Genomic DNA, 22,732 nt, shown 5'->3' on the forward strand with positions numbered 1-22,732 from the left:
GACGGTGTTAAGGTAAAACTATATGACAGATACAACTCAGGTAGCACACGTTACGTTTCACAAACGTTTTAAAATGTTGTTCACAACCCTTTGTAAACGTTTCTGAAACGAAGTATGTACATGGTAAATTTACCGTTTTGCTTCTATGGCGTTGTAGATCAGCTTATCTTCTTGTATCAAAGCTTAAAAATGTTTAAGTTTCTAAAATCCTTGAATTTCTTGACAGAACATTAAGTTCTTTGTGTAAAACCTTAGGGGTTAGCTTCGGATGAGTTTAAACATGAAAATCAAAGTTGTGTGATTTTGTTTTAATCTGTTATTCAACGATATTAAAATGGGTAAATGCAACAGGTCGACCAATCACAAAGACAATACAAACCGAGAGGACACGAAATATAAATGTCAAGTTTTTACGAAGAGAGCAATATATAAACAATCTTTTGTTCCTTCAAAAGAGAAATGCAATCACAAAATTTTCAATTGAACAAGGGGTATCTCAGTTGAAAGACTGACATTCCAAGGGCATGCCCTGACATCAGTTGGTCTGATCAAAACACGAATTCTAAAAAATAACGGATTTAGAGCCCTGCTGATAAATCCTCTCCATGATTCGCAATTTTTCATCACCTTTTGACCAAAATTTAAAGTATTTTAAACAAAAAGTTATTTTTCAAAATAAAGGTTCAATTATGGAATCTAGTCTGGAACAGGTGTATCGTATCCAGTAAGTTACCGCCATATGGCCAGCTCAATCAATTCCAGCCGAAAACTGCAGTTTTAGCACTCATCAGCCCGGCATAGGAATGACTGAACTGGAGGTAGAAAGCCTCTTAAGGAAGCCTAAAGTGCCAAACAAACTGGAAGCTAATACAATGGTGATATTTCTGTATTAGCTACCAGTTTGTTTGGCACTCTAGGCTTCATTAAGAGGTTTTCCACCTCCAGCTCAGTTACTCCTATGCCGGGCTGATGAGTGCTAATAAGCACGAAGCTGCAGTCCTCGGCTTTAATTGGCGGTGTATTTCAGGTGTATCGTAGTTTGATTAATTGACGAATGCTGTTTTGTAGGTCTAAGTCGGATAGCTTTAAAAATATTCTATGAAAGTTTCTTTAAAACTCAAATGCTTGCGAATATTTTTTTTTTTTTTTGTATTTTGTTATTATTGTGCATTATTTCGTTAAAATTAAAAATCAAACTGAAATGAGAAACAATGTTTACTTACGTGTAGTTCAACAAGTAAGCGTAATCTAGGATTTTCTTTGGATACACTGTGTTCATCTAAAATCAAAAGAAATGTTTTTCAGAAAATAAAATTCTTTTAAACCTAATACTTATAGTTCTCGCATGAACTCTGGTACACAGACCCTGTTAAAACTCTTACGTTCGAGGGACAAATACATTTTTAAATCAAAAATACTGATTATAAAAATTCAGAATCAAATGTAGAACAGGGGTGGATACAAGGAGAGGGTCATGTAGGTCATGACCGCTACTAAACGGTCGACAATATTATCCATTATCATTCTGTCTTAACACTTTGTGAACAAAATGACAACCATTTCTTTCTTCTTAGATATAATAATATTTTCAATTAATTAATTGTTTTTAAAAAAGAAACATTTTTGAAATACTTCTTGCTTTTGAAATCATTTAACAACGTTTATGCTTTATTATGTACCTTATTCGTCACCGATTTGGTGTTTTTAGTTGACATTCAAGCAGTTTCAGAAGTTTTTCGTTCCCAAAACCGCAGGTTCCTTCTTTGCTTGCGTTCGACGAACCTCACCGGTCGACCGGTGAGTAACCGGTGGCTAACCGCAGCGTTCTTGAGAGCTACCGGTTAACTGGTCGCTTCCGATGTCGTTCTATGAGCCTCACCGGTTCATCTACCGGTCAACCGCAACTTAAGCTGGTTGATTAGTTGAGGGAACCACGTGACATTTTTGACCAACTATAAGTATTTTTCACCTGCGTGTTGTTCGTCCGCGCCATTTCTGCGCAAGTGAACGGTGATCAACCGAAAGCGTTCGATGAAGCATTGGTTCATGAATAACCGGTTAGTAACCGCTGACGTCATTGCTGTCACGTGATTAACCAACCGGGAGCTACCGTCGTGCTCGTCGAACGTAAGCATTGTGAAGTGGTCAATCTTCACCATGACATCCCTAAAAATGGTAGTTTGTAACCGTCCCTGGTGTAGGCTCAGCAGGACAGTTAAAGACTCTTGTAAAATGTCTACTCACGAGATTTTAAAAAGTCTCTAAAAACATTTACTCATAGTCATCCTATGAAGAATTTATCTTTTGAACGAGTTTTTAAGCTGGCCCGGAAGGAATCTTTCAAATAAAAACAAGGACGACGTTTACGCGTTGACCAAAAAACCAAATCACTATAGGCTTGGTAAGAAAAAATCTCCATGCAGGAAAAATCTTTTTCTTGGTTTGTTAAAACTGACAAGAATCTAAAAAATTATCCCTAATTCCCATTTTTGAGTCGGTTTATTACATTTACTTTATAAATGTGTTCGTTAAGAGATTAATTAGAGATTTCCTTCTATAACTGTTTCACATGTTGGCCATTTTTCGTCTTCTTAGATCAACAGCAGGTTTACTTCTTTCGCAAAAAATAGACAGAATTGATCTCAGAAGTGCAAAGGTAACAGGTTTTTAAAACGTTGCAAAATAAATGTTATCCTAAGTTAACTATTAAAGCATTCATAGCCTGAATAATTAGCGTTAACACAAATTCTTCAAATACATAAAATACACCGCCAGCTCAGTCAATTCCAGCCGAGGACTGCAGTTTCGTGCTAATTATCACTCATCAGCCCGGCATAGGAGTGACTGAGCTGGAGGTGGAAAACTACTTAAGGAAGCCTAGAGTGCCAAACAAACTGGTAGCTAATACAGAATTCGCACTGACCAGACGAGTGACCGAAACTATGGTTCGGTTCAACTCGAATATTGAAGACTAGGCAGATACATTCAGTAAGTTACCCTCTATAGCCAGGACTAAGGCAGAAATACATGAAATACACCGCCAGCTCAGTCATTTCCAGCCGAGGACTGCAGTTTCGTGCTTATTAGCACTCATCAGCCCGGCATAGGAGTGACTGAGCTGGAGGTGGAAATTCTTCTAAATTGTAAAATTATGATGATTTTTTAGTAATTATATTTTAGAGTGGGCATAAACTCTGAAAGTAATAATTAGAGAACGCATACCGCATTTACGATGTCAACATTCAGCATCACTTTATCCAAGGAACCATCTTCTTGAACGTATTTTTTCTTAATAACTGGTAAATTCTGCATCATGAGTATGTTTTCGTCTGAAATGGATTGCAACAGAAAATAATTCTTACAGTGTTCTGAAATCATCTATAAAGAATGCTTTAGAAAATGTTTACAGGGATGAGAATGAAAGTATCAAATTAAAATTTGTATTATGGACTAGCAAACATACCAAGCGTTGCCTGGGTCCGTAATAATATTGAGAAACAATTTATACTTTCTTTTATTTATTTTTAGCTGTGCCGTGCGACTTCACCCGCGTTAATAAGACAACAATGTATTTAAATAAAACATTTTAACTACATCGCGCTATGGTATATACATGATATATACGTGGTAAAAAATTACACACCCTTTTCCACATCAATGTTTTCCGTTAAACTAGAAAATCGAAAAAAGAAAAAAAATTGAAAACCCTTCAGTTTTGAATGAGCTCATAAAATTTACCAAATCTTCTTGCCCGCAACCGGTTTTGAACCAAAGACCCCACAGTTGCTAGTTAAGCGCTTTACCGATTCAGCAGTTCTGGCATCAACATTCTTAGCTATCGATGCAATAAAAAATGCATCATGATTTTTATTGATTTAATTTCAATTTATTGCTAAGTTTACTACTGTTACTCATATAGCGTGGTAGCCCACAGCCTTCCTCAATAAATGGACAATTTAACACAAAAATAATTTTTCAATCCGAACCAGAAGTTCCTGAGATTAGCGCGTTCAAACAAACAAACTGTTCAGCTTTACATTATTAGTATATATTTGATTTATGATTAAAATCAGCACAAGTGCACAAATACTCAAAACTGAAACTTTAGTTTACAGCAGGGATTTCTAAACTTTTTTCCAATTAGAGGCATCATGTAGAGCAGTGAGAAACAAAGGGATGTAAGTGACAAGATTAAAAATTTGGAGAAAAACAGTACAAATGGTAGGGGAACCTCTCCTCTCTCTCTTGGGGCAAGAGTAGTCTCTTGGGGCACTAGTAGCTCTGGTGGGTGCTGTTATACAGCATGATTTAGAAAAAAAATTCAATGACAGTCTACTTAGGACCTGAACTTTAAACGTGTTTTACTCAAAACTTGTAAATATCTACTTGCATCCCTTCGCTTCTCGCTGCCTCGCATGATAAATTAGAATTTTCTCACGGCATGCTGCTGTTACATATTTATATATTGATACCTCGCCTCTTCCTACGGAACCCCAGAGTGTCGCGGCACCCAATTTCGGAACCTCTGATTTGTAGGATATTAGTTTCCGCATTTAGAGTTGAAAAGTTTTTTTTTTTTTTTTTTTTTTTTTTGGAGAGTTTAAAAGGAAATATTAGGGCTCAGCAGATGAATCGGCCAGGCCTAGTGCCACTATATAGATAGGCCGACGCATCAGCTTAAGTTTAGCCATTTTGGATCGGATTTTTCACTGCTGCGTTGCTAGGGTTGCCACAGTAAAATTGCGGATTTCGCCAAATTTGCCGAAAATGATATTTGATTTAATAAACAATTCACGTACCGCTAATAATTGCTGACAGTGAACCATCACCAAACGCGATAACTCGCCAGAATTATCGCGTTTGGTGATATAGAACCACTCAAACACGCGCTCCGATCCAAAATGGCTAATCTTAAGCTGATGCGTCGGCTCGTATATATGGGGGCCTTAGCCAGGCCCATGCATTGGCTTTATTAATGCAGTTAATTTGTAACATTATGAAGACGTCACTATTACGTCACTTAGTAATGTAGCCGCGGTTTGTCACTTGTAAGTTGCTGAAACCTTTTGACGACTTTACTATGACGCTACGTTATTAGCATGACCTTTGGATCCTTATGTGACTCACGCAACTTTCACATAATGGTCCAAATTTAGTTACTGTTGTATTAAGAATCGTTTTTCTGTACACATAATAAACAAGGGGGAAAAGTTGGACGTAGTTAAGAGAAGCCGAATCTATAAACTGTCGCATAGAACGTAAAAGGAACATCTTTTAGAAAACTGCATTTTGGGTTCGTAAATCCTTCCATTTCTCAAAAGAAAACAAACACAAATAAGAAAACATCAAACCGAAATTAATTTTTCATACTTACTTAAAATATCACATCTTTGGGTTGTTTCATTCCATGCAGTCGTTGGTGGACATTTGCAGATGGCGTTATACAAATGATCCATAACACAGATCTGACCTCGGGCAGCACATTTACTGATATGATTTTTCAATTTGCACTTCTCTAAAAATGTCAAAAACAAACATTTATTTTTTTGCAAGTACAGTCGAACTCCCTTATAACAAACTTCGAGGAACGGCAATGTTCGCTCGTTATAACCGAGAGCTCGTAAAAAGCGGGTGCATAAAAAAATCAAAAATTCCTCATGTTTTTTTTTCTTCTTAATTTAAATCACCGTACATTTCCAAACAAGTTGATTACTTTGCTTTGAGCTGTCTGAATGTCTCTTTCTTACAACATTGTTTCTGAGGAATACACATATACACACATATATCGTCGCCTCAGAGCAACAGTAAGATATATAACCGCAGAAATAACACGAAGATATCTTACTGTTGCTCTGAGGCGACGATATAATTTTTAAACGTTTCTTTAAGCCACTTATGAAAAAAAAGTGCTGTCATCGCTTGTTCACAGGATTTATGTTTTTTACTAACTTTTGTTGACTTTGGAATGTTAAAGAAAATTTACCAGAAAAGGATACGCTGAGCTGGAAGTCAATAGAAATGTTACGAATCACAAACATATTGCTCGCTTTAAACGGGGTTTGCTGGTTAAAAGCGAGTTATGCTCCTGTCCTATAGACTTAACATTAGACCAACCAAGTACAGTAAAACCAGTGAAGTTGACCACTCTTGTAAGTTGACCACCCGTCTAAGTTGATCGCCTTTTTCAGGTACGTAATCAACCCTTATCATATAAATCAACCTCTGAAGTTGACCACTAAAGTAATGCACCGAGAGTGATCAACTTGCGCAGGTTTCAATGTATTTCAGATTTACTCGCTAAAACCAGGGTTCTCTTTAAATCAGGGTTCGTTATAAACGAGTTCGACTGTATTGTTAAGAGTTCGTGATGCAACTTCGCGCTTTCTTTGAATGACGACACAGTTCTTGAGAAAAACACTGGAGATTTATTTACAACTATGTATAAGAAATATCGTTAACAACTGCTAAATTAACCATAGCAATTGGGCAAATATCAATTAACACCGTATATTCAAAGATGACACACGTATTTACATCCAAATACGCAGAAAAAAACATAGCGAAATGCCTCACAATAAACAGAGCAACGCTCAGACGAATCTCAGACAGCTAAAAGCATAACTAAAACTTTATCACGCGCGGAGGCTATTTATAAATCCTAGAGAAGTTTCGACGAAATTCGAAATGCTTCTCGTATTTTCTTTTTATTCCATTCACAAATGTTATCCGGGGACCGTATACTTCAGTCGAATGTTAGGGGGATGTATGTTCATTATAAGAAACCATTTACAGGTTACGATACTAAGATAATTTTAGATGAAAGATAATGGAATAAACGCCAAATTTAGCTAGATTACAACAAATTAATCACAAAAATAATCACTATTTACAGAATTTGTAACAGTATTTATGTATCTTTTCGATCAAACATGTTCAGTAAAAGTGAAACATTCTATTTCCCGAAATTTGTAACTACTTAGTTGTACAGTCGACTCCCACTACAACGCGATCCGAATCGCGGTTTTTTCGTGAATGGACCTTCATCCCGTTGGCATCGCTGAGGGCGGAAGTTCCCACACCGTACTAGTCTGAACATCGCTTATACAAGTAACTACTCCTCATTTTCCGTTTATTTTTTTCATTCTATATGGGAAAGTTGATGAAATATAATGGCACCTAAGAGCTCTGCTTCGTTTAAAGTTTGTGAAGTTAGAAAGAAAAAGAAAAAGTTTCAACAACTATAGAGCATTTGTTTTTCTTACTACAATAATGTACGTATCGTAGTGGTTTATTTTACGCCTTCCTTACCCATTCATCATTGATTTTTTGCATCGTAGACAGTTTTTTATGTTAAATAAAACTTTTTTTTTTGAATACAATAAATAAAAATTCAAGTTTTTGTTTAAGAAACAATAATGTATAGTTAAGAAATGGTTTTTAACAGTTTGAGGTGGTGTTGACAAGTGTCTTTAATCGTATGGGTATGTTTATAAAAGTTTTTACACATACCCTTTTCCACAACGCGAAATTTCAAATTACGCGAAGGGTCGTGGAACGCATCCCTCGCGTAAGTCGGGACTCGACTGTATTAGGGACCACACAGGCAAAGGCAAACAAATGGTTTCTCAGCTCAAAAGTTATAAAATTTACTGGAAAAAATCGAAACGTACCTGTACATATATCATCTTCATTTTTAGAATACCCTGGCCTACACACACATTCGTAACCAGCGCCTGAGTCCATTCCGGGCTTGTCCCATTTGTTTTCACACCGCATAGCACCAACCTTCTTGCACTCCTCCTGAACATCTAAGTCAATGCATGTTCTCTCTTGAAAAGCAAATTGAGTGAAGGATATTTATTAGTTCACATTTCGTCTTTCATGAATAAATGTACAGTCGGACCTCCATATATCGAAGTAGCAAATTTCCGGAAAAAAATTCGATATATAGAAATTTCGATGTATAGAAACGATGTTATTTTATCGTACAAATCTCCTAAAACACTAAAATTAAAGCTAATTTTCGTGCATGAAACCCAATTTCTAATTTATACGAGCATCGGATTAAATGAAAGTTGAAAAATAAAAAAATAACAGAAATTATATTTTTGCGCCGTCATACATCTTCATTCTTCGGCAATTAACTTGATTCGCAACATTAGGGGGGGGGGGGTTCGTTTTGACAGTGTAATCGAGAGAAAAGTAAAAAATCAATCTACTTAACTTAAATGATTTTTACTGAAGCTAAAAAGACTAAAAAAAGATAATCAACCAACAAAAGGGATAACTTGAAACTGATTTTACAGTGTTCCTGGTTACAACTTAGATTTGAAATAAACTTGAGGGAAGTTAAGAACTCCAAAACAGAAAAACGACCTATCTACACAGCTCTCAACCCCAGATTCCTCATGAGTTTCGTAGCAACCTTTAGTGAACATAATTTTCTCCCCTAATTTTCATTTTTCCATGAGACAAACAGTCTGAAGTGGAAAAAAATCTACGAATGTCTCGAAATTTTTTTTCGATATATAGAGATTTTTTCGATATATAGAAACAATTTTTCTATGTAATGAACATAGAAATTGGCTGGGATTTCGATGCATAGAAAATTTCGATCTGTGGAAGTTCGATATATGGAGGCTCGACTGTAGTTTATTTGTATAAGCAGTGGCGTACCTAGCCTAGTGTGAATTGTCACAATGTCATATCAGGGTGATTCCACGTCAACTGACCTAAATTTCTCAAACTGTCCCTGCTCGATAACCTCCGAATGGGATGAAATTTTATAGAGGCGTAGAGATGTCTTTGAAACTAACCTGATGCTTATTTTTAACTACCAAGATCCGAATTCTGCGGATCTAGGATCTCCAAATTATAGTGCTCCAAAATGACGAGTTAGAATTGTCAGAAGAATTGCCATGTTGTGGTTACGGTTACAGAAAACTTTTTTACGCTGGAAGCATGAAATTTTGGGAGCTTGAAGTACATTTGGCTGTTGATTCGTTCAAGAATTTATGTGAATTTGAGTTCATAAGATTTTGAGTAGCACGCATATAAACTCGCGAAAAAAACGCTCTTTTATACTAAAATCATCATTTTTGAGACCATTTAATTAAGTAATATAATTAGATCTCATGGTTTTTCCAACATGAGTATAAAACTACACCACGTACAGCATAATTATAGCTCTTGAGCAAAGTTATTGACTCAAACGTTTTAGAGTAATTGACCTAAAACTGTGATATTCTTTTTGTTTCAAATAATCAACTCTGAGACCGCCTAGTTAAAAAAGTTGATAAGTTGCCAGGTTTCTAACCTGGACCTTAAACTACACGACTCGGACTATAACTACAGCTGTGTCCCAAAATTGTTGACCCGTCGCGAACAAAGTTATTGACCTCAAAACTTGGGCATTTTAAAAAAATCATCGACTTTGAGCCCGTTTAACTACTAAAGCAAAGAGAAACGAAAGCTACTTTATATTTTTCCTAGTACTATAGTGTGGTGAGTAGTTAATCATATACTTATTTACTAGGGTTACTCACGGCTTTAGGAGATATCCGGTCCTAAACAAGGCAGAAAAAGTTTAAAAAAAGCAGCAGTTTCAATTGACCTTTGTCCTTAAAGCCATGAGTGAGTCACCAAAATATTTATACTAGCATGTACTTAGTATCCACATTTAAAAGAATTGGCTTGGTTCAATCATTGCTTTTGAAGCAAAGCAATCATATACATATATTTTTCTCACGACCCTAAATTTTGACCTCCACTCTAGGGCCAACAAGTCAAATTAGAGAGGAAAGCAGCTTCACTTTTTTTAATTACAATACTAGTAAAATATCCTGAAAGTTTCAGGAAAATTGCAGGTGTCAATTATCAGGCCCCCATTCACTTTGTCCAGCTTTAAAAAAAAAAAAGAAGATTCTTAATAGGACTAGCAATTTTTTCATGCCGCTTTACAACGTGCGTTGGTGGTTTTCTTGAAGCGTTACATGGTAAAAGATTACTTACTTTTGCAAGTTATTCCATCATCGGCATATTTCAAGATTCCAGAGCAATCGCACTTCGAAAAGTCGCTGGTTAGACGTTTTGATGCGCACACAGCTGTTGCATTCAATATACAGGATCCTAGGATTTAGTAAAAAGCTGTTATTCGTCTAATTCTATTATAAGTTCTGTTGATAAGACAAATAGCCAACAGTTTCATCAAATGACCTCGTAAGTAGGGGTGTCCGCCCCCGTAAGAGCAAAGGCGAACCCCCCCCCCTAAATATCGCAAAGACCCCCTCCCCAAAAACAGCCCCCCCCCCCCAAAAAAAAGAGAAAAATACCCTTTAAAACACCTTCCCTCTAAAAATTTCAATGGCGCAGTCTGCGCCTTGACCCCATCCCCCCCAACCTAGGTGGGTCGTGTCTGTAGATGAACTTCGGCAGAGGAAGAATAGAATTGCAAAAAATGTTTATACAGGGTGCTTTAGATAAATGACTTCCCTACTTTGGAATAATATTACAGCAAAACAGATGATATTAGAGAGAAAAAGATATTACAGAGATAAAAAGGTGTAACAAGGGGCATGTTGAACAGATAGGATTGAATTGTTTTATAAGCCAGTTTTGAGAAACAGTTCCAAAATCGGACAAAAGATGGTGCTCTGCTCACAAATGTCTTTTAAACAGTGTATAAAAATGTTTTTAGTGAACAAAGGTCAAACCTCATAGCAATGGGTTCGTTACACCTCTCAACAGCAGCATTATGATGACAACATGCAGCATATGTGACACAGCACCCTTCAATGACCGATCTTTCAACTATTTTAAAAAACCGGTGATTGAAAAAATTTAGATCTGTCTGTCCCACTACTTTTTCATATTTCCACTATCTTTGATTATTTTACTGTCCGCAATGACGCTTCAAAGTAGGTTGGTCCTTTGTGAAACACCCTGTGTGGTTTAATTGGTGAACATTCTTTGCAAGCATGAAAGCTCAAGGCTTCTGCATTTTTTTTTTCTTTTGTCTGTCTTTGTGCTTACCACTTTCCCCTGTTCTTCATTCCTCTCTTCGTGAAATAGTTTTGATCCAAAATATATCCATCCATGGATTCTCTTAGGCCTGAATCGAGAAAAACTAGTTTTCGTTTCTCTACGGCAGCGTTTCTTAAATTCTGCTCCGCGGAACCCCAGGATTCCATGGATATTACTAAACAGTTTAACAAAACTTATGCTCTTTCTTTCAATTTAGATTAGTTAGTTTAAAATCTATAAAAATAAGGTTTGAGTGAAGCTTTCAATCGGCATTTTTCAAATGAGCAGCAAAGGTCAATCATATCAAAGGAAATCATTTTCGCTTTATTACTAGCAAGCCACTTTGAAATGTTGACTAAGGTCGTTTCCGAAATTTTAAAAGATTTTTTTTTCTGAAAGAGCATGCTTGGAAACATAGGATTTGACCACTGTTTAAGCAGTTTGATAAAGTTTAATATATTTTAAATTATTTTAATCGGTGCGCAGCTTTAATTTCAGTTTTTACACTTCTGCACATATCACAAGTGATGCAATGCCATTTACTGATGCCATTAGTGCAGAGCGCAATATTTAATTCGCATCTTTACTCACATATACTGGCAACGACCATGGCATTCGTTGATAGCAAGCGTACAGCGCAATATTTTATTCGCTTCTGAATTATCATAAGCTGGAAGCGCGGTAGATGGCAAGAGTAAGCATTCAGTGCACCAGTGGAGTCGTGCCAAAGTTCATCACTTATAACGTCATAACGACAACGCCTTGTTTGAAAAATTGGACATCTAAAAAAATTAATTAAAAACTAAAAGTTTTGAAAATAAAAAAAAGTTTTCTTGCTCCATGTTATTATAATTATTATTTATTTATTTATTTTATTTTATTTTTTTTATTTATTTATTTATTTATTTTTGTGACTCATTCTGTCAATTTCATTGACTAAAAGTAGTACTATTGATTGATGGAAGCAACCCCATTCTAACTATGCTATTGAAAATAAACCAGGGAACCATGAAAAAGAGTGAACATTAGTAAGGGTTCCACAAATGAGATAAACTACGAAAGGCTGCTCTGGAACATCTGCTTTCATCCCAAGTAAATTCGCAATGGAGTTGTTTCCTTCAGTCAAAAGAAGTACTTTTTGTCACTGAAATTGATAGAATAAGCAAAAAAAAAAAGTAACATGGATCCCGAAAATACTTTCATTTTTCCCAAAAGCTATTTTTTAATTAATTTTTTTAAATGTCCGATTTTTCAAACAAGGCGTGGTCTTGATGACGTCACAAATGATGCTCTTTGGCGCGTCTTTCTACCACATTTCCACGTTATGATAATCAAGAAGCGAATTAAAATTGCGCTATACGCTTGCAATCAACCATATCGTTGCCAATACACTTGAGTAAAGATGCGAATAAAGTATTTTTTTCTGTGAATGGCAACACTGATTGGCATTTCATCATTTGTGACGTTATCGGACAGAAGCGTAAACAATGGAAGCGCAACGATTTAAGTATTTTTTTTTTTAATATTAAACTTGAACAAATTATTTAAAAAATGGACAGATCCTATATTTTTAAGCATTCTCTTTCAGAAAAAAATACTTTTAAAATTTTGGAAACGATCCCATTGTTATTTATTCAAACGTTTTTCATTATTTTACTATTTGTGTGGTTCCTTGTTCAGCATATTAAAAAGTCTACATTAAAACTGTGCAAATATGACAAATTTGTATTTATTTTTTTTTACTGCTTAATGTAGCTGAAAATTGTTACATCGATAAAACATGGCAAATGGATATACTTTAATACATCTGGAACAGTAAACTGTGTCACTGACTTAGTCAAATGAGTCTTTTTCAGTTTTTTTCCTCAATAAAAAAAACACGAGAAAATTAGAAAGGAAGGAAATCTACTTGTTGAAATTACTAAGATCTTATCCTTTAAAAAAGGTACAACAATACGCACTCATAATCTACTCAGAGCATCTATTAAAGGCACATGATTCTGAGTGTATTATAGTTATTTGAAATAGTTTGAAATGTGTACAAGAACAAATTATTTAAAAAATGGTCAGATCCTATAATTTAAACATGCTCTTTCAAAAAAAAAAAAACTTTTAAAATTTTGGAAACGAGCCCATTTACATTCAAGCATATTGAATCATGCCGTTGTACTGGTGTATGAAATTAATTCCAGAATAAACATAAAAAATGCTAAAAAAATGTCAAAATCGGTTTTTTTCCCCACAAAATTTTCTAGCATAAAATTGCCGTTTAATATTTATTTATTATTATTTTTTTTTTACGAAAAATAGGAAGTTAATTTCTAATTTCAAAATTTTCCAGTACATTTATTCTCTTTTTGCCTATTGAGATTTCTGTGATAGCATCGATTGCCCATCACGGATTTCGTAAGAGTTTCGTTTTACTTAATCTGTTATACTTCGACCATTGTTTAATTTCAAAGAAACAAAGTAGAGCATAAGCATACCATTCCCCATCTCCGAAAACTTCGGTAAACACCTGCACTGCTCTGTTCCTCCTTCTTTAATGCAAAAGCCATATTTTCCGCAGTTTTTTGAACATATCTTGTTTTTGTCAGTCGCCTCTAAAACATAAATGCACATAGTTAATTTTTTATCTGAAAAAAAAATAGTAAGTTTGCATAGTTTTTAATCGTATTTACTCTTAATTATACTGCAGTCAAACTCTCAGAAGTTTGACATGCTGTAATACGAAATTTTCCTACAACAATTAGGGCCTGTTTTTTTTTGAGCAATCACGATTGCTTATTGTTCTCACTTGACAGACCTTGATGTTCCGGTTCCTTTTTCAGCTTGGACCAGGCCTGCAGCACCACCGTCTACCGGCGGCGGCGCGGCTGGTCCTGAGCACTGTCCCCCGGAATCCACTTTTGCTGGGCGGTGGCGTCCATATCCTACACACGCATGCGCATACACAGTCGCCTACGCGCGCACGCCTTTACACACATACACACGCCTACGTGCACACACGTAAGCCTACACACACACGCACATAACTATATACACGTAAGCACCCAGGAGGAGGGACATGCTTGGGCGGGGGAGCCATTTCTAGAAACAATAACTCTAACCAGTAGAGTCTTGTCTCAACTCGTGATTGCGAAAAACATAATTTGAATTCAAAGTTTCGGAATTCAAATTAGAGTTTTTTTTTTTTTTTTTTTTTTTTTTTTTTTTTTTTTTTTTTTTTTTTTTTTTTGAGCAATCACGATTGCTTATTGTTCTCACTTGACAGTTCTTGATGTTCCGGTTCCTTTTTCAGCTTGGACCAGGCCTGCAGCACCACCGTCCACCGGCGGCGGCGCGGCTGGTCCTGACCACTGTCCCCCGGAATCCACTTTAGCTGGTCCATGTCCTACACACGCATGCGCATACACAGTCGCCTACGCGCGCACGCCTTTACACACATACACACGTAAGCCTACACACACACAACTATATACACGTAAGCACCCAGGAGGAGGGACACGCTTGGGCGGGGGAGCCATTTCTAGAAACAATAACTCGAACCAGTAGAGTCTTGTCGCAACTCGTGATTGCGAAAAACATAATTTGAATTCAAAGTTTCGGAATTCAAATTACAGTTTTTTTTTTTTTTTTTTTTTTTTGTGTTTTGTTACAAATTTTTATATTTTGTTGGAATGGTAGGCATCTAAAGATGCATCGTTGATTTTTTAATGAAAAAAAAAAGTCCAACTAATAACCACAACCGGTGCGGGTGTAGAGTAGCAGGCCTCCACGTGGTAGGCTCCCGGGTAACGCTAAATCTGCTACAGCAATCGCCGAGAAGACATTTCTAGAGATCCTCTGCAGTTGTCATGTTTCCTATGAAAACCGGGCATAAATGCCTGCAAGCACACCTCCACTGCATCGGAATAGCTGTGATCTCGGACGTCCAAGATGGACAGTGAACACCTTTATCCGCTGCCAAACAACTTGACTCAGCAATATACCAGACCCCCCGGTTATCACAGCTAAAGACTGCAGTTTCGTTCTTATTAGATTTCTTTAGACTAGCATAGTGAACAGCCTAACCTGCACTTGATTTGAGTTGGGCTTTCAGAGAATAGGGGATGTCTCTTTTATCCAAGGTCCATAGGAGATAATATTAAACTTATGATACCACCCTACATCGCGTCTCCGCCCGTGGGTGGAGCGAAAAGTGAGTGAGCCAATGAGCACTCAGAGGTAATGTACGTCGATAATGAGCAGAACTTAGCTTTTTTAAAAGAATTTTACTAATTTTTTGTATTTTTTATATGTTTTATGATTTTTTCTTACATTTTTGATTATATATATATATATATATATATATATATTATACATACATATCAAAAGACAAATACGGGACCAGACAACATCAAGAAACAAGAGAGAAAGATAAAATCTTAACCGAGGTCAAGCTGCGTGTTAGGGAGGGGGTTATGCGTAGTGCTGAGGGAATCGTAGTTTATGTAGATAGTTTCATAAGGATATTTATATTTTGAGCTTGTAATAAAGTTGATGTTTTGTTCATTCATTTTGGGGTTAGAGTGGTTTTGTACATTATTGTAGGAAGTTTTTGGCTTGTAGTATGATAAAACGTGAAATGGAGATAATTCCCATTTTGGTATGCAAATCTTTTCCCCTTTCATATCGTTCGGCGTCAGTCATACTTCTTATCATTTTGTTTTGAATGGTTTGAAGGCTACAAATATGTGTTTTAGCAGCATGACCCCACATGGAGGACCCATTGAGGCAAATGTCTTCTTATTTAAGCTGGGAGTGCCAACAAACTGGTAGAGTGAATCCATCTCACCAGCGAGCGTCCGTAGCATGGTACGGTTTGACTCGTGAATTGAAGGTAAAGTCTCCAGCTGTGATACCCGGGCTTTCTGGTATATTGCATGTATTTCGCCTTAGCCCTGGCTTAGGGGAGATATCTTACTGCAAAAAATACCTGAGCTTTGCCTTCAATTCACTAGTCGAACTGCAGGTAATTTAGGAGTAGTAACTGACTGACAGAAACTTGACTGAGCTCTATTGGGAGGCTCGGTCAAAAAGCCATGGACTGAACAGGCTTTTAATAACTAATTAACAGGTGCCTTCCTTAAAATACTCTGCTAGCTCAGTTATTCCATCTGAGGACTGCAGTTTCGTGCTTTTTAGCCTTCATCAGCCCGGAATAAGAAAACAAACTGGTAGCTAATGCAGAATTAGCAAACCAGATGAGCGACCGCAGCAATTGTGCGGTTCATCTCAAAGATTGATGGCAAAGCTAAGGTATTAGGGAGTAAGTTACCGCCCTAAAGCCAGGGCTAAGGCAGAAATACTTAAAATACACCGCCAGCACAGTAATTCTATCCGAGGACTGCAGTTTCGTGCTTTTTAGGGCGGTAACTTACTGCAAAATACCATGCTTTGCCATCAATCTTTGAGTCGAATCGCAGAATTGCTGCGGTCGCTCATCTGATTTGATAATTCCGCATTAGCTACCAGTTTGTTTGGCTCTCTTGGCTCCCTTAAGAGGTTTTTCGCCTCCAGTTCGTGTGATTCCTATTCCGGGCTGATGAGTGGTAAAAAGCACGAAACTGCAGTCCTCGGATGGAATAACTGAGCTGGCGGTGTATTTTAAGTGTTTCTGCCTTAGCCCTGACTTAGGGCGGTAAATTACTACAAAACTGGTGCCATACTTAATTTTTCATTAGGAGCATCGCCGTTGCACGAAAACTGAACCAAACTAAGCATATTACTAAGTTTAAAAATGCAGTTTTAACAAGCAACTAAGGTTACCGCAGGCGGTCAATTGCAAACAGGCTGTGGTGGTCTGATCGGTAAGAAATCGGACTTGTGACCGGAGGGTTCCGGGTTGCATCCTAGCTAGTCGTTAAATATGTTTGTGGTCACAAAGTCCTTCAAGTGCAACGATACCTCTGGGGGTATTGGACCAAGCATTGTTCAGTCTCTGCTCTGGATCAAAAAATTAGTCCTGTCTTTAGGTTACCATCCAACTGGTCAATTGCAAACATAAGTAGTTTCGTACATACTAGTTACTTAGCTTTCAGTTTATTATAGAAGCAGATATGGACATATTCTTACTGAAAAGGAAAATATATAATAGGACCGTAAATAAGGGAATCTGAACACAATGCTTTTACTTATATCACTCCAGCTAAAATCTATTTTGCTCTTAGACAACTGATGCCCTAGCGTCATAGTGAATCGGTTATCACTGAATCTTTTTGTTTTGAATAAATATTAACTTTCTCGAAAGCGCAGCCCAAACAAGATCATTTTTCCACAAAACCCGCAACAACTTGTTTGATATTTACTTAATTTATCGTATCAATCTGCTGCCTTAGTAAGTGTTATTAATATTCCATAAAGAATTCTAACGCGGCTTTATGAAATCCTGTTAAACTCTCGATATTTATTTGACGAAAAAAAAATTAATTCCATCAGTTTTCATTTGTTCGGTTAACCTACCTCTGCCTTGGATAATTTTACTGTGACGAGTGGAATAAAGGTTTCCTCATATTTTTATCAAATAGAAATAATTTAGGGTTTAAAGCATAGACTAATAATAAGAGTAGACCGAAATTTCTCAGACTTGCTGATGAAAAAAATTGGTTCATGGATACATCACGTGACTAGTGGAAAGGCTTGGCGAAAACTTTGGCAGCATGGTTGCTAGATGGCAACATTATCTATAGTTTGGCACTCGACATGTATTTTAAGACGTAATGTGTTTTCATTATAATTTTTTTTTCCAGGTGCAGAGATTGAACTGTTTTTCTTTTAGTCTATATATATAATTCTCTTACGTGCCGGCAAATGAAGGGGTGAATTTCTAAACCTCTGTTGGCAACACTTCGCCGATAAATCATGTAAACAAACTTCTACGTTGTTTTGAAATCTTGAATCACAGAATACTCAACGAACTTTTTTTTTTTTTGAGATGAGTTTGAGTCGGGCTGTGGCCCATTTCAACCTTAATCAGCAAAGAAAAGCTCAAAGAAGGCAGGAAACCGTTCTTGAATCCAATTTAAGACGAGCCATTTCCAGAGTTGTATTCTCTGATTCGCTGCCGATAATTTTTAGCGGCTGGGGAATTTTCAGTCAGCAGTTCCTTCAACTGATCAGGTGCGTCACACAATGCCGGTAACCGCACCTTTCCGTCATGGCAACATTTAGTGTATTTATTTGCAGTATTACGCTCTTTCTGCCAATAAAGAGCACCACAAAATTCGCATTCTTCACACATTGCTCCACAATCATGTTCATCGGCAATGTTGTTTTGAACGCGTAGGCACTTTGAGCGTCGTCTATTCTCTGCTTCAGTACGACAGTTCAGTTCAAAATGAATAACCGAGAAAGAATTTACTTTATTCCTTTTATTCTCAGCTGAAAGGTTTCGCCAAATTTGTTTAGGGTTATAGTAGTTTTAGTATTGTGCAAGCAAAGTAGCCTTGGCGAGTTTTCGCGTTTTTAGTTAAACCATTTTTTGTTCGTGACGTGGCAAGGATTCAGAATAACAACAAGAAGGACAAACGTTTGAGAAAATATGTTTGGTACTCTCTGAGCCTGTTTTTAGTCATGGCCAGCTCTATGTGGCATTATCAAGAACAAGATCTTTTGAAGCAGTGTCAGTTGTGGCTCCCAAACGGGACATTTTTAATTGTGTATATGAGGAAGTTTTCTCAGATTAGAATATATAAGAGTGTAAATATGTAAATATATATAAGAGTGTAAATAATTTAAATACATCCCTCGGGGGAGCCTGTAACCCCTAGAGGGCGCGTCCCCAGGTGGCGGATAGGGGAATGCCTTCATTGGTTTTCCAATGGGTGGTAGAAGGGAAATAAAATACCTTCCGCGGACCAACAGGTAGAAGTGCAATCTCTCCAAAGCAATGACAGACACTTTTGTATCTATAATGGTAAAGTTGTGCACATTGCCAAGGCAGTCATCTTACATACAGCAAAGTTAAACTGTCGAAAATCTGGCTAAAGCAGACAAATTAACATTATGAACGTAATTTTCATATTGGTTAAATGGATGGTGACCTAAATGCAATTACCAACTTTAATTTTTACGGAAAATTTTAGCTAGGCTAATGTATTGGCATACAGCGAGCGAGCGAAGCGAGCATGGATCGCGAAGCGATCCACAGGGAACTGCGTTAGCAGTTCCGGGGGTTGGCGAGCGATAGCGAGCAGGGGGCGATAGCCCCCTAGTTATGTATTATTTTTACATTCGTAATTAGTTTTTGATCACAGTTTTCAGTAACTTTTATTTCATTTGGAAATCTTACGTCAGCGTTGGCGTGAACGGAATGGCGTAAACGTTTTGCGTTAACGCAAAAATGTACTAATCGGTATCTTAAATTGAAATTGTATGTAAGAATCTCACCGTTTGCCGATTCTTTTTGGGCGTTTGCATCTTTAATTGCTTAGAGAGTTATTGAAAAATTGACTAAAGAAAATGCACAGTACCATCTAAACGAAAAACTCACTGTATTAACAAAATATTTACAACTTAGAATAACAAATTTACAAATAGGATTTCATAAAAGCTCATTCTTCCGTATTCCATCAATTCTATTTATTTTATTTCTCGCTCGCGTTGATCGTCTGCTTCGATCAACGCCCGCTGTTGCTAGGATATCCACCAGTCACATGGTTTGGTTTATGAGCAGCAAAAGGGTTGCCAAAGCTCGGTCTACTCTTATTATTAGTCTATGGTTTAAAGTGAAAAAAAAAAAAAAAGGTGACCAAGTGAGTGTTTTATGCGTTTGACTTTCTAATCAAGTCTGCTTTCAATTTTGCTTTTAATTGCTATTTTTTAAACAAAGTTTACATATTTCATACTTCTCAATTCCAGAAAAAATGCTCTCTGAATTTGCTGCTGCAATTTGTTTAAAACTAAATTCATATTTTGCTTTACTACTCATTATATTTAGAGTTCGTTTCAAATAGAAACAAATAGCAGGCCGTTGCACCGAAAATCCGACATTTTTTCCTGTCGTATAAGAGCTATATATATTTTATTTTAAAGGCAATCTTTAAAAAGTGTAATAAACAAAACATTTTTGCGCAATAACTCAATATATACAAATCTGTGATTTCTTAAGCAAATCATTTTTTCTTTATTACACATTTCGAAATGAAATATTCTGCTGTTTAATGCGGGACAAAATTTTTACTTTTTCGTGGAAAGTACTTACGGTAGGTTACTTTTTCGTCCTCGCCTATATAATGGAAATAATTTTAGTTCATATACAGGGTGTCCTGAAATAGACTGACTGTTTTCAAAAAAATATAACAGGAAAACTGTCAATGTTCCAAAAAAAAAAAAAAAAAAAAACCTGCAGAAAATTAATTATAATTTTTTTTTTCATGGATAAAAATTTTAGCTCAAAAATTTTCCAATAGATGGCGTTGCAGACAGTAAGATTTTACATCAAAGAAAGATTAAAAAATACGTCAAACTTTTTCGAAAAATGTTTTTTATGAAAATGTCTAACGTTGGCTACATTCACATGTTACAAACGAAGAAAAAATTCTTCCTTTTTGATTTAGGAGCTCACTATCTGAGCGCCATCTGTTGAAAAATTTTTGAACACAGTTGGGGTGGGGTGGGGGGATTTACGCCCCATCGCATGAATTTTCTTCAAGAATTCGCTTTTTTTTTTTAAAAAATCATTAACCGTATTTTTGTTATAAGTTTTTCAATCAGGATTTCAAGACATCCTGTTTAAAACTTATGTTAGTGTACAAAGAATTTACAACAGAAACATGAAAATGTTTTTTAAATGATGACATCACATAGTTTTTAAATGGCATAATTGGCCTGGATGTTTTTAGGATTTCTAATGCCCTCGACAAATTAATTAATAAGGTGATTTTTTTTAGTAATTTTTATACGTTAAATTCAATAGCTCGATATCTAACATTAACTTTTTTCTGAAATAAGCTTTGGATTTTAGATGAGAAATGGCGTTTCCTTACTGCATCCTGTGTCGGTTTGTTCCATTCCATATGGGCAGCCATTGCTACAGTAGGACCATCGGCCTGGAATGAAGCAGTTGCCATCTGAAAAGAAATTATTCTACTTAAGGTAAATAAATAATTGTTTCATCGCATCCATTTATAGATTTCGAAAAAGAAAAGCAGTCTCTAATTGATTGGATATATTGGATGTTGGTGATGGATACGCATTCCAAATGAATGACTCAGTTTAAATGGATTTTGTACTAATTTGCATGAACTATTTCAGAAGAGTTCTCCCTCAAAAAGAATCATCAACATACATTTTCAATTGGGTGTCCCCACAGTTTTGCCGACAGGAAATTTCCGCCCCATGTTTTTCAGTTTCAATCATACCTTTTGATGTGTTTAAAGGAGGAGGAAATTTTAAATGTCGGCGAAACTGAGAGTGAACCTGCAAATATTTGTGTTTTTTAAACTTCTTGATTTTTTTCTTCAAAGAGAATAAACACCTGACCAATCAATTGCTATGAAACTTCAAACACGCAAGGGTTATAAGTAAACTCACTTTCCCGTAAAAATTCCCTCGCACGTTCATTAAGGGAGAAATAAATACTGAAATAAAATACTGTGCAATTGTAGAATGTAGATTCTGCTGCAAGCTCTTTAGCATTTGATTTCCAGAGGTGATGTTTTTCATACGAAACAGGAGATGTGAAAAAGTACATATCAGTTGACGTGAGTTGTCAGAGACCACACGACTTAATATTTTTCGAAAAATAGATACAATCTAGTAGATACAATCCTGTTAGTTACATTAAATGTTATTTGAACTTTTATTTAGCGGATTTTTTTTTATTTTTATTTATTTTTTTTTTTAAGTGAAATAAACTTATTCCGGGAAAATTTTTCTAGAGCCTTTTAATAGTTTTTGAGAAAAAGGAACTGCTGTAGTAAATATGTCGCGACTAATAATAGGAAAGAATGTATTATTTAATAATGATTTCATTTTATGTATTTATTATGTCTAGAAAATTTTGATAGTTTGTTGCATAATTTTGATAGTTTGAAAGAACAGAAAATTGAATACAGCTCATTAGGAAACATTTTTTGACAGCATCTGAATTATTAGTATATCGCTTAGTACTTCCAGGAATAATTCAAAACTCATTGCTCCTAAATTATTTTTCGCAATCATTCCAAACACGCGGAAGAGATAAAGAAACCAATTTTCACACGTACCTAACTTAGAGCCATGCTGCCGTGCTAAGCTACTAAGTCGTATCTGCAGCCGAGTTAAAAATGAAAAATTACCGTTTAAAGTTTTGCGCCTCCATGTATTTGATTCAGATATAACTCTTTCAGATTTTTTTAAAAAACTTTCCATTGACATATGGCCGTAAAACATTGTGTTTAGGTTAAACATGTGACAAAGGACCACCCGGTGACCGTAGCTCAATTTTGAGTTTAAAAAAAAGTGTAGATACAACTTTTGTGTGCTTAGCACAGCAGCATGTGTACTATTGCCAAAATGTTTAATCCCAAATGAGAGGTAAGATCTCATAGACCGCTATTGAAGAGTGCGATGAGATTTCAACCAGATGCACATGCCAAAAGATGTGGATGAGAGGGTGTTGTTCCAGGTCTTAAAAGAAGACGCTATTGAGAAAAACAATTCCATCGGACTAAAGATGTCTTACGGG

At 36.2% G+C, this 22,732-nt stretch overlaps 1 protein-coding gene across 1 annotated transcript in view; it reads right to left on the reverse strand.

Moving 5' to 3' along the window:
- The window catches only part of LOC129227834 (neurogenic locus notch homolog protein 1-like), a 44,297-nt gene extending 23,207 nt beyond the window's left edge, over positions 1-21,090 (reverse strand). The window contains exons 1-7 of the mRNA XM_054862447.1: positions 21,051-21,090; positions 13,509-13,625; positions 10,012-10,128; positions 7,671-7,829; positions 5,375-5,515; positions 3,223-3,329; positions 1,224-1,279 (exon numbers count right to left, since the gene is read on the reverse strand). Of these exons, the coding sequence (XP_054718422.1) occupies positions 1,224-1,279; positions 3,223-3,329; positions 5,375-5,515; positions 7,671-7,829; positions 10,012-10,128; positions 13,509-13,625; positions 21,051-21,075 (722 nt within the window). The 5' untranslated portion in view covers positions 21,076-21,090. The remainder of the gene's footprint in view (positions 1-1,223; positions 1,280-3,222; positions 3,330-5,374; positions 5,516-7,670; positions 7,830-10,011; positions 10,129-13,508; positions 13,626-21,050) is intronic.
- Between the last annotated feature and the right edge of the window lie 1,642 nt (positions 21,091-22,732).

This window comes from Uloborus diversus, chromosome 8, assembly GCF_026930045.1.
Source record: "Uloborus diversus isolate 005 chromosome 8, Udiv.v.3.1, whole genome shotgun sequence".
Taxonomy (NCBI): Eukaryota; Metazoa; Arthropoda; class Arachnida; order Araneae; family Uloboridae; genus Uloborus; species Uloborus diversus.